The sequence below is a fragment of the Oncorhynchus tshawytscha genome, linkage group LG01 (assembly GCF_018296145.1).
Source record: "Oncorhynchus tshawytscha isolate Ot180627B linkage group LG01, Otsh_v2.0, whole genome shotgun sequence".
Classification (NCBI taxonomy): Eukaryota; Metazoa; Chordata; class Actinopteri; order Salmoniformes; family Salmonidae; genus Oncorhynchus; species Oncorhynchus tshawytscha.
In genome coordinates this window covers 23,580,104-23,596,857 of record NC_056429.1, presented here as the reverse complement: position 1 = coordinate 23,596,857, position 16,754 = coordinate 23,580,104, and the positions used below count along the sequence as shown (strand labels likewise).

Below are 16,754 nucleotides of genomic sequence, written 5' to 3'. Positions count from 1 at the left end.
GACATTCTCCCAATCTTCTTCTGGATCATCCAAATGCTCTCTAGCAAACTTCAGACGGGCCTGGACATGTACTGGCTTAAGCAGGGGGACACGTCTGGCACTGCAGGATTTGAGGCCCTGGCAGCGTAGTGTGTTACTGATGGTAGGCTTTGTAACTTTGGTCCCAGCTCTCTGCAGGTCATTCACTAGGTCCCCCCGTGTGGTTCTGGGATTTTTGCTCACCGTTCTTGTGATCATTTTGACCCCACGGGGTGAGATCTTGCGTGGAGCCCCAGATCAAGGGAGATTATCAGTGGTCTTGTATGTCTTCCATTTCCTAATAATTGCTCCCACAGTTGATTTCTTCAAACCAAGCTGCTTACCTTTTGCAGATTCAGTCTTCCCAGCCTGGTGCAGGTCTACAATTTTGTTTCTGGTGTCCTTTGACAGCTCTTTGGTCTTGGCCATAGTGGAGTTTGGAGTGTGACTGTTTGAGGTTGTGGACAGGTGTCTTTTATACTGATAACAAGTTCAAACATGTGCCATTAATACAGGTAACGAGTGGAGGACAGAGGAGCCTCAGGTCTGTAAGAGCCAGAAATCTTACTTGTTTGTAGGTGACCAAATACTTATTTTCCACCATAATTTGCAAATAAATTCATAAAAAATCCTACAATGTGATTTTCTGGATTTTTTTTCTCATTTTGTCTGTCATAGTTGAAGTGTGGTGAAGCCTGGTATAGAGTTCCTGGATGGTAGGGAGCTCGGCCCCAGTAATGCACTGGGCTGTACCCACTACCCTCTGTAGCACCTTGTGGTCGAATGCCAAGCAGTTGTCATACCAAGTGGTGATGCAGCCAGTCAAGATGCTCTCATTGGTGCAGCTGTAGAACTTTTTGAGGATCTGAGGGCCCATGCCAGATCTTTTCAGCTCCCTGAGCAGCCTTCTTCACGATTGTGTTGGTGTGTGTGGACCATGATAATTCCTTAGTGATGTGGACACAGAGGAACTTGAAGCTCTCGACCCGCTCCACTACAGCCCTGTTGATGTGGATGGGAGCCCTCATTTCCTGTAGTCCAGGATCAGCTCCTTTGTCTTGCTGATGTTGAGGGAGAGGTTGTTGTCCTGGCGCCACACTCATCATTATCGTTGATCAGGCAACCACCATCATCGTCAGCAGACTTAATGATGGTGTTGGAGTCGTGTGCAGCCACGCAGTTGTGGGTGAACAGGGAGTACGGGAGGGGACTAAGCACTTACCCCTGAGAAGCCTCCGTGTTAAAGGTCAGTGTGGCAGATGTGTTGTGGCCTACCCTCACCACCTGGGGGCTCCTTGAAAGCGGCAGCTCTAGCCTTTAGCTCAGTGCGGATGTTGCCTGTAATCCATGGCTTCTGGTTGGGATATGTACGTGACGTCACTGTGGGGACGATGTCATTGATGCACTTATTAATGAAGCCACTGACTGATGTGCTATACATCTCAATGTTTTTGGATGAATCCCGGAACATATTTCAGTCTGTGCTAGCGAAACAGTCCTGTAGCTTAGCATCCACGTCGTCGGACCACTTCAGAATTGAGTGCTGGTATTTCCTGTTCATTTTTACTTGTAAGCAAGAATCAGGAGGATAGAGTTATGGTCAGATTTGCCAAATGGAGGGTGAGGGAGAGCTTTGTATGTGTTTTTTTGCCTCTGGTTGCACAAGTGACATGCTACTAAAAATGAGGTAAGTTTCCTTGCATTGCCTCTGGATGTGCGCTTTCTTGTTTGCTTATGGCCCTATGCAGCTTTATCTTAGTGCCAGCATCGGTTTGTGGTGATAAATAGACAGCTATGAAAAATGTGAAGGAAAACTCACTTGGTAAATAGTATGTCTGCAGTTTATCATGAGGTATCAAGCGAGCAAAACCTTGAGACTTCCTTAGTATTAGAGATTGCGCACCAGCTGTAGTTAACAAAGAGGCACACACCTCCCCCTTATCCTTACCCAAAGCTGATGTTTGGTCTTGATGATGCATAGAAAAACTAGCTAGATGTACAGTATATTATCCATAGTCTTTGTTCAGCCACGACTCCGAGAAACATAGGATATTATAGTTCTTCAGCTCCCATTGACAGGATAGTCTCAAACGGAGCTCGTCCCTGTTGTTCTCTATGTTCACCAATAGAACGAAGGGTAGAGGCGGTATATCATCCATTTAGTCTCGTCAGGAAGCCTGCTCGTTTGCCCCTCTTGTGCCATCTCTTCCTCTTTTGAGGCCCGCGATTAGGGCCTGGTCTGGAAAGAGCAGTACATCCACAGCTGTCTACTCCTTTAAGTAGAAATCTTCAACCAAATCGAATGATCTCTAGTGATCGCTGTTCTGATGTCCAGAAGCTGTTTTTGGTCATAGGAAATAATGGCGGAAATATTATGTAAAATCACACAGCATAAAAAAAAACTGAAAATAGCAGAATTGGTCAGATTGCAGCTATCCACTGTAGCGCCATCTTTAAACTTCTCATTTCACTCAGTGCTTTTTCCCCACCTAGTGTTTCACTGAACCGTCAAGTCCAAGGACTAGTTGACTGGCTCTCTATAATAAGAAACCCATCCATGTAGAATTACTCTGTAGCCAGGAGATTATTTTCCCTTAGTGTCAAAAATGGGATGGAAACCACAAAAAAAAAGCAATTTACTGTGTGTGGAAAGAGTCACAACTTTCCCTCTCCTTGAACATGTTCCTTTTTTTGTTTTCCCACATGAAACAGATGTGCTGTATAGAGAAGACAGTTGGAACAGTAGATGCTTCTGTAATATGTATGTACATAGCATAACCACAGTGATAGCCAGCATCATACTGCATAGATAGGTGGCCACTATGCCAAATAACCAGGGCATAACAAGTCCCTTGATTATTTGTCGCTGTGCATTGGGCTTAAAGAAAGAGATGAGAAAACCGAACAGAGCTGCGGTGGCCCGTCACACCCCTCCTTTATGCTTCGGGAGCAGCAGTGTTTACTGGCAGTCTTTGTTGGTCTCTCTGTGCTAAAGTCCGCTGGCTGAGAGCAAGATGGATTAAGTGAGGTATTCATCTAAATGGCAGAGCATTGTATAGTAATTCCATAGTGAGGCGAGCGTGGTGGGTGATGGGGAGGTGGAGGGGAGGACTGAGTCATGGTAGGGGAGGTGGGGTGCTGAAGGTCAGACAAGAACAGGCCCTGGGGGCTGCGTGAGGCTGGGCCTGGGGATGGGGAGTGTCAGCTCTACGAGGGGAGAGGACAGCGGAGACTTCATGTAGAGCAAAAATTGGGGTCAGACAGGTTGAAGGAACCAGCCATGTCGCTTTTACGCGCCAGTGATCTGGCCTATGGAGCGTGCAAATCATCAACAAAGACCTTTAAGCTTTGCAACCCCCATCCCGCTCCAAAAAACAAATTCATGACAAATAAATAATTACCTGGACCCCAAATTAACCCAACCTTCTCCGATATGCTGCTGAGACTATTGTAGCCACCGGCATTGAAATCTTAACCTGTCTAGTAGCATGGGCCTTTATCACAGCATAGAGGGCCTCAGAGAGGGTGCTGGATGGGAAATCTTTCAATCTCACAGATTTGTCCTTCCTTTCCTTCCCCTGTGTATGGTAACCCAGGTCTTAAAGACTCATTATATTGGATGAGCAAGCTGTGAATGTTCCCCACTAGAGCAGTTGGAATATTTCCTGTCGTTTAATGATTTAGCACCACCTGTAATCTCACACAAAATGGAGAGAAATTATGTTTCTTGCTGAGAATTCACTGTGGCATTTGCTTTGTTCTTATATTGGGAAGATTCCATAGAGGTTTCATAGGACTGGTGTCCCTCTGAGTCTAAAGTCTCTGTGTTGGTCTGTTATGGCTCTTCGTGGATGGGTATGGGAAACATTATGAGGAGATGAGCACTCATCCAGATGAAGGTACAGTACCAGTCGCTTGCTCAAAGACTTTGTTGTGGAGCTGTTTTCTATAGATAAATGAAAAGGTTTTTTCTTAAAAAGTGATGTGGTACTTTAAGTATGTGTAATATCTCTGAAGCAGGACAGAGCAGGCACATTTGGTTTATCCTTGTGTCGAGATTATTCTATTTTGTCCTTTAGGTTATTGTGTGGGTTTTCAGGTTATTCTATTTTGTCCTTTAGGTTATTGTGTGGGTTTTCAGGTTATTCTATTTTGTCCTTTAGGTTATTGTGTGGGTTTTTAGGTTATTCTATTTTCTCCATCAAAAATATTTTTTTAATGTTATGTTGTATACACACTGTAATGTCAGAGCATCATTAACAGTGAGACCAGCAAGTGTGAAGGTTGAGAGAATCTGGGACCTTATTCAAAACCCAGCTTGACGCTTTGACTGAGAGAGCAAGTACTCTGTGACTTTCAAATCTTCCCACTTTTTGGTATTTTATAAAACTTTACGCAATGCCTTCCATTTACTCAAAGTAAGATGGTGAGAGTTGATTGGACGATGAACTCCATTACTAGCTTTGTCATATGCCCAGACATGCCAGTGGTGAGAGGCATCTACGTGTTGCCCTTTTTACTTTGACAAGTTAACAAGTCCAGCGTTGGACTTTAATCCACTGAAGAGCGACTGCTCCATGTTCCGGGTGTGTGCCATTTCCCCCTGTCCTTTAGGCTCTAGACGGCTCCGGAAATACCCATTATCCCTGGGTCTCACAGTAAAAGTCTCACTCAAGCACGGCCATGTTGTCAAACCCTTAGTTTGATATTTCTGCCTCACTTAAGTTGTGCTGGCTTCCGTACACATAAATTGATACAGCACTAGAAGCACAATGTGGAACCGGACAGCTCAGTGGTTCCTCCTGGCTTCAACATCAATCACCAGCCCACTGGTTCCCTGCCTGAAGACCGCACGGCCTGACAGCTAACTGCAGTCTAGGAGATCATTCTGACAACAGTATGACATTGGTACGCACAAAGCATGGGAGCTAGACTCACATTTGAATACCAAACTTGCCAATAGAACATTTCAGTATTCACTGATTGTTAGACATAATTGATGGACAGTGACAAGTATGCAAATGATGGATATCAGGCAAATATTCTTCCCCAGTTGCAAATTCTTTTCTATTGTTGCCTTCCTTTCTCCCCCCCCGACAGTGTCGGCTTACTTTTATCCTCAAACAAATGCAATTATTCATCAAAACCCTATTAGTTGTCTTACATGACAGTACACATGGAGACTTGAGACTTGTGACGCAGGTTCATTAAATTATATTTCCATCACCATCCCTAGTGGCTTTTAGGCAGACAGATTAAATAGCCAGCTAGAGCTTTATGGCGTGAGATGGACATCATTGTGTACGTACTTACCAATCTAGCCATTGGCCAAATCTGTTGCCTGCCTACCCTCTGCTCCTCTTAAGCAGCCGACACTGGACAGACCCCAGATCTGCAGCACTCAGGGCTACTCCATATCACGGCTGTCATTCCCGATTAGGAGTCTGCTGAAGATGGGCCCCTATCTGATGGCTGTGTGTGTGTGTGTGTGTGTGTGTGTGTGTGTGTGTGTGTGTGTGTGTGTGTGTGTGTGTGTGTGTGTGTGTGTGTGTGTGTGTGTGTGTGTGTGTGTGTGTGTGTGTTTTGTCTTTGTTACTGCATGGATGCCTGTGTTTTGTGTCTGGATGTCTGGAAGGGGGAGCCATAAGTCTATAGGGGGAACAGGTATTGTATGTCAAATGAATGAAGCTTTACACAATAGCTACAAAGTTTACTACCTGGTTGTGTCCTCTTGTTGGAGATGGATGTTTTGTTGCTTTTGTCCTATATGAAAATGACACAAGGTCTTTGAGCATAGTTGAGCTGTAGGGGGAAAAACATGCTCCCTTTGTCCACCGCTGTTTACTGTTTTAATTAGCATTGTTAATTGGCTCTTTGTGACACCCTGGTGACAGGCCTGTCACTTGAAGGTATTGATGGTGCTGATGTCCCTAATTTGTTTTCTTGTTAGGAATGGTCTGCTGTGGACGCTGATGTCTTGTTCCTTGTCATTGGGGAATCATTGTACGTCTGTCTGTTTCTTTAGACTGGGCACATGACACTGAAAGCAGATAAACAGCCTGGTAAACAAATCATCTGTCGTAGCTAATGTGTAGTGTCCATTTCCCTGTTGTCTGTCACCTCATCAGCCCCATGTTGGCTCGTCCTTGAGTCACAACATAGGCCTTTATCGATCCTACAAGGATGGATAGAAGAGATATTAAACCTCCTCACGATCCAATGAGAGAGAAAGAGAGAGAGAGAGAGGCTGCTTCCTTCCTCTCTGCCCCACTGTAGATCCAGCACAACTCTCCCCTTCTCGTCAACCTGACATTCCAATGTACTAAAAGGTGAGTTCCTATCACCTTAACCAGCAAGCTACACACACACAGAATTCCTCTCTGAGAGCGACTGTAGTCTACTTCCTCTGTTCTGTTTTCCATCTGATAACGCGATGAAGCGCTCACCCTAATTTACCACCCAATTTCTTGCCTTGTTTCCTAGGGACATCCTGTATTCTCTGGCCTGTCCTCTCTGTGAATTACAGTACAATGGACTGCTAATGAGCTCAGAGCCAGCTGTCTAGTGTCCAGTCTTTTTTCCTTATGTCCTGCGTTTATCTCCAGGGAGGGAGATTTAGTATAGAAATTAGCCTAAGAGGAAGATATTGGCAGAGAAGGTCCTTCAGGGAAGGCTTATTCTCTACCTGACAGTGCCAGTGGACCTACTTATATTGGGCAGCCTTATTTTCTATGGAGACAAGGAATTGGAAGAATATTTGATTGTAAAAGAGAAATTCTGAATTGTGCCTTTATTCTGAAAGGGAAAATGTACTGTCTGTGTGTTCTAAGTGGAATGTGTCTTTTTGTGTCAGTGAAAGACTTACATATTGTCAACTGCATATATTTTTTTCTTTATGCACTGTTGCAAGAAGGGATGCCAAACTTCCACACCCCTTGACTATGCAGCACCTTTTCTTCCTGCCTGGTGTGTAGAGTTAATATTTTCTGCGGGCGGCCCTCAAGCTGTGCTTTGGCAGAGTCCCACTTCCTGCCGCTAGCAGCCCATCCCGACCGCTCTGGTTGCCTTTGACAACGGGCCGGCAGCCAATCAGGTTGCTGGAGTGTCCCGCGTGTAGCTGTGGTGCAGATGAAGTCCTCTCCTTCCGAAACGTTCGTCCATCACCAACGTCCTGTGATAGATGTGAGATGTGACATCACAAGCTGAGAGGCCATCTGCACTCCACGGGATCCTGGGCCATTTCTGTCGTTGTTCAGAGTATGCGTTTACGCTGGCGCCGTTTCTGTTGACCAAGGGGCAACACAAAACTTTCCCGAGGTCAAAATGAAGATGTCAAGGATACATGACAGATGGTGGTCTCCCAGCGGCTGGTGTAGCATGACCTCTTAGGATAACATCCTGTAGAGCAGGTTAAAATAGATCTGTATATAGTGAACAATAATATATACTTAACATGTTAAGTGTTGGTCCCATGTTTAATTAGCTGAAATAAAAGATCCCAAAAATGTTCCAAGCTTATTTCTCTCACATTTTGTGCACAAATGTGTTTACATCCGGGTTAGTGAGCATTTCTCCTTTGCCAAGATAATCTATCCGCCTGACAGGTGTGGCATATCAAGGAGCTGATTAAACAGCATGATCATTACACAGGTGCACCTTGTGCTGCGGACAATAGAGTGCCCCTCTAAAATGTGCAGTTTTGTCACACAACACAATGCCACAGATGTCTCACGTTTTGAGGGAGCATGCAATTGGCATGCTGACTGCAGGAATGTACACCAGAGCTGTTGCCAGAGAATTTCATGTTAATTTCTCTACCCATAAGCCACCTCCAATGTCATTTTAGAGAACTTGTGTGCTCGTCGTCCTCACCAGGGTCCTGACCTGACTGCAGTTCGGCGTCGTAACTGACTTCAGTGGGCAAATGCTCACCTTCGATGGCCACTGCCACGCTGGAGAAGTGTTCTCTTCACGGATGAATCCCGGTTTCAACTGACAGACAGCGTTTATGGCGTTGTGTGGGCGTGCGGTTTGCTGATGTCAATGTTGTGAACAGAGTGCCTAATGGTGGCGGTTCTGGTATGGGCAGGCATAAGCTATGGACAAATGGTGGTCACAACAGATACTACTGGTTTTCTGATCCACGCCCCTACTTTCTTTTAAGGTACAGTATCTGTTACCAACAGATGCATATCTGTATTCCCATTCATGTGAAATCCATAGATTAGGGCCTAATTTATTTATTTCAATTGACTGATTTCCTTATATGAACTGTAACTCTCTTTAAAATGGTTTAACATTTAAAAATGTTGCATTTATATTTTTGTTCAGTGTAGATACAGTCATTCTCTGTGGAGGACGAATCGGCCTATTTTGTACTGCTACATGTCTTCAAAAGAATCCTCAAAATTATAGCCATCAGTTCAGTGAAGGGCTAGAAGTAATATATGTTGCTCTTCTAACATATCTTCCAAACATATAGTGTTCTTCAGGTTGTCCCCATAGGATTTGTCCCAAATCCACTCCTGCGTTGTATTGGCTGTGTGCTTTGGATCGTTGTCCTGTTGGAAGGTGAACCTTTGCCCCAGTTTGAGGTCCTGAGTGCTCTGGAGCAGTGTAACGACGGGTGAGTGAAATGAGTGAGGAGTCAGATGCAGAGAGCAAAATGAACGGGAAAACGCTTTAATGTCCTTCAAATCGTAACAGGTCCAAAACGTGGCTGAATGCCCAAAACACTGGCGCTAAACCAACCCAAAACCTAGACGCACACTGGACAGCGAAAAACCCAAAACCAAAACACGATACATCACCAAACATAACAACCAACAAGCCCACACAAACACCAGCGGGCAAAACGAACTTAAATAACACCCATCCCAAAACCCCAACAAGGAACAGGTGAAAACAATTAGACATTAGGCTGAAAAACATCCCAACAGCATGATGCTGCCACCACCATGCTTCACCGTAGGGATGGTTCCAGGATTCCTCCAGATGTGACGATTGTCATTCCATGACCAAAGAGTTCAATCTTGGTTTCATCAGACCAGAGAATCTTGTTTCTTATGGTCTTAAAGTCTTTAGGTGGCTTTTGGCAAACTCCAAGCGGGCTGTCATGTGCTTTTTACTGAGGAGTGGCTTCCGTCTGGTCACTCTACCATAAAGGCCTGATTGGTGGAGTGTTGCAGAGATGGTTATCCTTCTGGAAGGTTCTCCAATCTCCACAGAGGAACTCAGGAGCTCTGTCAAAGTGACCATCCATGTTCTTGGTCACCTCCCTGACCAAGGCCCTGGTGTTAATAATCAGAGTTGAGTGTAATTGTGTCACTCATTGTGTAATTGTGTCACTCAAAACCACGTCCATCGTCATCATATTTCCCAGCATGCTCAATTGCAGGTTGCGTTTCAGAATTGTTGTGTCAATATCTGTGTTTTTGCATGTGCATTGATTGGTTGAGTCATCTTATGCAACGAAAAGATAAATACAAGTTTGCAAAAATTTCTAAAAACCTGTTTTTGCTTTGTCATTATGGGATATTGTCTATAGATTGATTAGGGAAAAAATGATTAAATCCATTTTTACAATAAGGCTGTAACTTAACATTTTGAAAAAGTCAAAGAGTCTGAATACTTTCTGAATTAACTGCAAGAGTGGCTTTGGGACAAGTCTCTGAATGACCTTGAGTTGCCCAGCCAGAGCCTGGACTTGAACCCGATTGAACATTTTTGGAGAGAACTGAAAATAGCTGTATTGCAACGCTCCCCATCCAACCTGACAGAGCTTGAGAGGATCTGCAGAGAAGAATGGGTGAAACTCCCCAAATACAGGTGTGTCAAGCTCAGGCTATACTCAGCCTTGTCTCAGGATGGTAAGTCGGTGGTTGAAGATATCCCTCTAGTGGTGTGGGGGCTGTGCTTTGGCAAAGTGGGTGGGGTTATATCCTTCCTGTTTGGCCCTGTCCGGGGGTGTCCTCGGATGGGGCCACAGTGTCTCCTGACCCCTCCTGTCTCAGCCTCCAGTATTTATGCTGCAGTAGTTTATGTGTCGGGGGGCTAGGGTCAGTTTGTTATATCTGGAGTACTTCTCCTGTCCTATTCGGTGTCCTGTGTGAATTTAAGTGTGCTCTCTCTAATTCTGTCTTTCTCTCTTTCTTTCTCTCTCTCGGAGGACCTGAGCCCTAGGACCATGCCTCAGGACTACCTGACATGATGACTCCTTGCTGTCCCCAGTCCACCTGGCCGTGCTGCTGCTCCAGTTGCAACTGTTCTGCCTTATTATTATTGGACCATGCTGGTCATTTATGAACATTTGAACATCTTGGCCATGTTCTGTTATAATCTCCACCCGGCACAGCCAGAAGAGGACTGGCCACCCCACATAGCCTGGTTCCTCTCTAGGTTTCTTCCTAGGTTTTGGCCTTTCTAGGGAGATTTTCCTAGCCACCGTGCTTCTACACCTGCATTGCTTGCTGTTTGGGGTTTTAGGCTGGGTTTCTGTACAGCACATTGAGATATCAGCTGATGTACGAAGGGCTATATAAATAAATTTGATTTGATTTGATTATTTAGCGTCATATTCAAGAAGACTCAAGGCTGTAATCGCTGCCAAATGTATTTCAACAAAGTACTGAGTAAAGGGTCTAAAGACTTATGTAAATGTGATATTTCAGTTTTGCTTTTCATTATTGGGTATTGTGTCAAAAATCATGTCAACCCCTATTATTTCACACACAATGAGTCCATGTAGCTTCTTATGTGATTTATTAAGACAAATTTTACTCCTGAACTAATTTAGGATTGCCTAAACAAACTTATGCAACAGCTATATATTTTTGACTTTACTCAATATTTTGTGTAGATTGTTTACCAAAATATGACAATTGAATCCATTTTAATCCCAATTTGTGAAACAAAATGTTAAGAAAGCCAAGGGTTCTGAACACTTTTGCGACTCAATTTTTATAGCCTACAGTTTACTCGCCGTTAGTCAGCAACTCTACTAACTTTTTGGGTGTGTGCCAGCTCATGCTTTCACCGAAGATATCAACTATCTTAGTAGGGTATATGTAAAATGATCAAGGGAATACCAGATACATGCACAAATATTCACATAATATAGGTAAAGTTGAAAACATTCTCACACTTCTTTTAAACGTATCAGATTACTCAAACTCCTTTCTAAAAGTGAGAAGAAAAATTACAATAAAAAAGCTTATTCAGATTCAGAAGAGTTCTATGCCGAACCGTTCTTACCTTCCAAAGAATCCTTCTTGCCTTCCAAACAATCACCAAAGAACCCTTTCTTCCAATAAACGGTTCTTAGGATGAAAATGGTTCTTGGTAGAACCCTATCCCTCTGCAAAGAACCCTTTTGGAACCTAAAATTGTGTGTGTGTGTGTGTGTGTGTGTGTGTCTGTGTGTGTGTGTGTGTGTGTGTGTCTGTGTGTGTGTCTGTGTGTGTGTGTGTCTGTGTCTGTGTGTGTGTGTGTGTGTGTGTGTGTGTGTGTGTGTGTGTGTGTGTGTGTGTGCGTGCGCATGTGTGTGCGTGCGCAGGTGCATGTATTCACTTACAAGAAAGGCATGGACCTCCACCCAGACACTCCATTCAGCCCAAGGATGGATTTTTTTTATGAGTTAACTGCTTTGTGTAATAGAATTGCACCTATAGGGCCTACGATTTATGTTTAATGGGTAAATTCTGACCGTTGACAGAAATTGAAAAAAAGACAAACGACTGAATCACTTTCTTTCTTTCTTTCTTCACGGGCACTTGTTTCAATCACAGAGGTGTGACAGACAAGTCAAATCTGAACATCAACAAGGAAATGACAACAAGAGGTGAACGATTATGTCTCTGTGACATTTCATCATTTGTCTGTCTGGTAAAGAACACATTCGTAATAACAAAGCACCTGAACTGGGGAACCTCCGTGTTCATCTCTGATAGTCTATGGATTTATTGTAGTGTTTTCATGAGCTCTGGCCCTATGAATTATAACTGTACATGAGGAAATGTTTCTCTTATTGTTTTCCGTATTGGCATAACATTGTTTATGTGTATACGGCTGATTCATCCAGATTGACCGCAGTGTTTGTTTACTGTTTTTTAAATTTTTCCTTAATCTAAATCATCTTGTTATTATTTGTGTTTGCTGTCTAATCCAGCCCAGCGTCATGGCAACTGCACACAGAATGGCCACACAGTTGTATGATGGAGTGTCTCAAGTTATTGATGTCCTCCATAATGTGGTTGGCGATGACGGCTAGACTTATTAATTTAAATAAAGCCTAGGTGGTAAGTAATTGCCGCTATGTGATTCCCCCTTCGTGTTTTTGGCTGACCAGACTGAAATGCAATTGATTTCCCCTCACTTAGTGTGGAACACAGTGTGTTGTATACTGGTCATTTATGTACCACATTTCTCTACTGGTTATTGCTTAGTTATTTACTGCAAATGGTTCTATTCGTTCTGTGAGGGAGAAACTAGAGCTTTATTTTTTTAAATTATTCATAGAGTGTCGGAGGCAGGATTTAGAGGCTTTGTAACTCCAGTAAAGGCCTCCCAGCCGGGGAGAAATGGCCTTAGTGTTGACTAAACTAAAGGCCAACAGCGCCATATGTTCTTGTTATAGAAAATAACCTTAACACGGTCCCCTCAGACATGAATCTGGGAAGAAATGTTGCCCGCACATTCCTCGACTACTACAGGCACAACAACTTCATCGATGACAACAAACCACAAACCCCAAATCACATCAACAGGTAATGTTTTTCATGACACATTTCTATAACTTGTCAGTTTACATCCTTTTTGTTTATCTTGATAATATTCACTAATTTCTGTGTTTTTGTGTCCTCAGTACAGAGGTATTGTCCCAGGGTCGACAGGGGAATGGAGTAGGGAACGAGAAGACCTTTGGGGGTGAGAGAGGAGCAGAGAGGAAGAACCTGGGACTTAAAGATTAGACTACTAGGCACCAGGCAGCGCCACAACATACTGGAAACAACAGTCCAGTCTGACTACTCTATAGGGGCTCTGGACTCACAGGCCTATACTACATCCACACAGCCCTCATGAAAATTAGATGCACCAGCCTGAGATAAAGGACTCCTTTTCACAAAGGATCAAGTTTGGATAGCATGGGACTTCATTAGAGCAAGTTTCTCTGACTTTGTATGAAATATATGGGAGCGATCAAGCTGACACATATACATCTCATGCTCCATTTGAAGACTTCATATGTCATTCTTTATATATTACCACAATGTGCTTTTTCCATTTTAGGTGTTGCTTTTTATTCAAATGCATGTATGTACTGTATGTCATTGTAAATAAGGTCCTGTGTTTTCTCTTGTATGTAACTTATTGTGTGTTTATCTTGCCTCTCTCTATCATACATTATTTGGACTGGGAGGGGTAACCCATTTTTGTTTAGTCACTACCTTATCAGTATCTAAGTATTGTGTTGATAAAAACTATAAAATATAACACACATTTGTAAGTTTGTCAAATTAATATTCAGTCAGTCTTATTGTATTAGTTTACACAGGTGTTTGTGATTAAAAGAAACAGACTTGGGTTCAATTTGATTTAAACTGAAGTAATTTCATGGATAATACAATTAAATGAATGCATTTTAAATCCCTATAGAAAATGGTGATCATCTCAAGTATGAATTTAATGTGTCAAATTCACTGATACCCATTCACTTCCCTTTCTTACTGCAATGTAAACATCTATTTAACCTATCTGTTCAGAGCACTGAGTGCTTTTTCACTGTATTTTGTAAAACACCATCCATGGGATTTGCTCAATACAAAGGCATAAGTAGGAGAGCGAGAGATAATGATATATTGGTCAAGTGAAGCATGAAGAACAACATGTATTTTTTCAGACCAGTCATTTGGAAGAAGTGAGGCAATCACTCAGCATAACAGCATAAACAAATTACTTTTACATGGTTGACGAGAAGATGGAGAGGCTGAATGAGAAGGACGAAAGACATTTGTCTTTTGATGCTTTTACTGTCAGACTTTGCCCTGGCCAACAATGTGGTGTATGTTAGCACATCGTTCTCTCTTTCTCTTTCTCTTTCTCTTTCTCTTTCTCTTTCTCTTTCTCTTCCTCTCTCTCTCTCTCTCTCTCTCTCTCTCTCTCTCTCTCTCTCTCTCTCTCTCTCTCACACACACACACACACACACACACACACACACACACACACACACACACACACACACACACACACACACACACACACACACACACACACACACACACACACACACAGGAAAATGCTTAATTCCATTCAAAGAGCATAGTCCCCACTGTGCTGCTATCATTTTAAGCTTTATCTAGATTCTAAAGCCATTATTCTCTGTCGCTTGCTCCACTAGACTGGCCACATTCCTTTCTAAGTATTTGTAAACAGCTATGCATGCATAATTGTTAATACATTTTCTCTTCAATAGTCGAAAACAATTCTATTTAATATTAGCCTTCCTTACATTTGTAATGATATTGTTAGCCTCTTACCAAATCCCAGAGGCTCTTGTTTATTTAAGAAGATGGTTAATTGCACATCAAACAATATGTCTGTTCGAAGCCCTGCTTTGGTAAGTCCTGTATAAAAAAGCCACAAAACCAGGAGAGGTTGGTGTGTATAACTAATCATCAAAGGGTGATCATAAATGTAAGACTAGATTGGGGTCAAGGAATGGAGGTTTCCTTTTCAAAATAACTCAGAATACTTCCGTCCAAGCGGTACAAAAATAATATACATGCGTGATGAGATATAAAATCCTCTTATTTTATCGCTCTGCAGGCCTGGGTATCTTGTTTGTCAGGACATCGTAAATTAGAAAATTATATTGATTCTCAATCTGCCCAATAAATGGTTTTATACTTTTGTTGCATCCACTGAGCACAGTCTATAGAATGCAGATTTGATTGAATTCCAGTTTTCTTTTCCCTCAAGAGTCACATGACCACCAAGATCACTGCTTCCTGTTAGTGTTTGGCAGATATGACAACGATGTTTGAAAATGGGTGGGTTGACATCTCAAAAAAAAGCTTTCCTCCTCCAAAATGTCTCAGAAAGCCCTGAAATGCACGGTGCAAATGGAAATCCAAGCTGTAGGTAGTTTTAAGTTTCACGTTTTAATGTCACATGCACAAGTACAGTGAAATGCCTTTCTTGTAAGCTCTAAACCCAACAATGCAGTCATCAATAACAATGTAATACTACAAATAACACAAGGTAAAATGAAAACACAAGAGAAATAAAAATAAGAACACAAGAAAATAAGTAAGCATACTATATAAGTACAACCTGATATGTTATTTATTCTCAATACGATTTTACTTCATCCATAATGCCAATAATAACCCACTCAATAATATTTGACACACCATTCTATATACTTCCGGCCCGTCCTTGGACACTGTGCTATCTAACCTCCAAACGAGCTTCAATGCCATACAACACTCCTTCCGTGGCCTCCAACTGCTCTTAAACGCTAGTAAAACCAAATGCATGCTTTTCAACCGTTCGCTGCCCACACCCGCCCGCCCGACTAGCATCACCACCCTGGACGGTTCCGACCTAGAATATGTGGACAACTATAAATACCTAGGTGTCTGGCTAGACTGTAAACTCTCCTTCCAGACTCATATTAAACATCTCCAATCCAAAATCAAATCTAGAATCGGCTTTCTATTTCGCAACAAAGCATCCTTCACTCACGCCGCCAAACTTACCCTAGTAAAACTGACCATCCTACCGATCCTCGACGTCGGCGATGTCATCTACAAAATAGCTTCCAATACTCTACTCAGCAAACTGGATGCAGTCTATCACAGTGCCATCCGATAACAACACCCACCCGTAGCACACGTTCCAGCAGGTATATCTCACTGATCATCCCCAAAGCAAACACCTCATTTGGCCGCCTTTCCTTCCAGTTCTCCGCTGCCAGTGACTGGAACAAATTGCAAAAATCGCTGAAGTTAGAGACTTTTATCTCCCTCACCAACTTCAAACATCTGCTATCTGAGCAGCTAACCGATCGCTGCAGCTGTACATAGTCTATCGGTAAATAGCCCACCCATTTTTACCGACCTCATCCCCATACTGTTTTTATTTATTTACTTTTCTGCTCTTTTGCACACCAATATCTCTACCTGTACATGACCATCTGATCATTTATCACTCCAGTGTTAATCTGCAAAATTGTAATTATTTGCCTACCTCCTCATGCCTTTTGCACACAATGTATATAGATTCACCTTTTTTTCTACTGTGTTATTGACTTGTTAATTGTTTACTCCATGTGTAACTCTGTGTTGTCAGTTCACACTGCTATGCTTTATCTTGGCCAGGTCGCAGTTGCAAATGAGAACTTGTTCTTAACTAGCCTACCTGGTTAAATAAAGGTGAAATAAAAAAAATAATAAACTCAGCTGCCTAGTTAACGTTAGCTAGCAAACATTAGCTTGCTATCTATCTTCCAATCATCAATATACACTATTACGCACACTAGTAAAGCCGAATACATATGCAGCCAACTACTCCCACTGTGAACAAAAAACTCCCAAGCAAAATAGCTAGCTTGCCAGCCCATTGGGAATGTTTCATGGACCGTAAAAAAAAGAATTGGACAAAGCCATTGATGACGTTACCCCATTTTTTCCTATGAGAATGCTCAGTGACACATTTGAAGATCAGGACGTGTAAT

General features: G+C 42.6%; 1 protein-coding gene across 1 annotated transcript in view; it reads left to right on the top strand.

Annotated features, from left to right (window-relative positions):
• The window catches only part of LOC112246650 (cytosolic carboxypeptidase 6), a 455,449-nt gene extending 441,609 nt beyond the window's left edge, over window positions 1–13,840 (top strand). Inside the window, exons 12-13 of the mRNA XM_024415160.2 lie at window positions 12,680–12,782; window positions 12,881–13,840. Coding sequence (XP_024270928.1) covers window positions 12,680–12,782; window positions 12,881–12,986 — 209 coding nt within the window. The 3' untranslated portion in view covers window positions 12,987–13,840. The remainder of the gene's footprint in view (window positions 1–12,679; window positions 12,783–12,880) is intronic.
• Window positions 13,841–16,754: the final 2,914 nt, after the last annotated feature.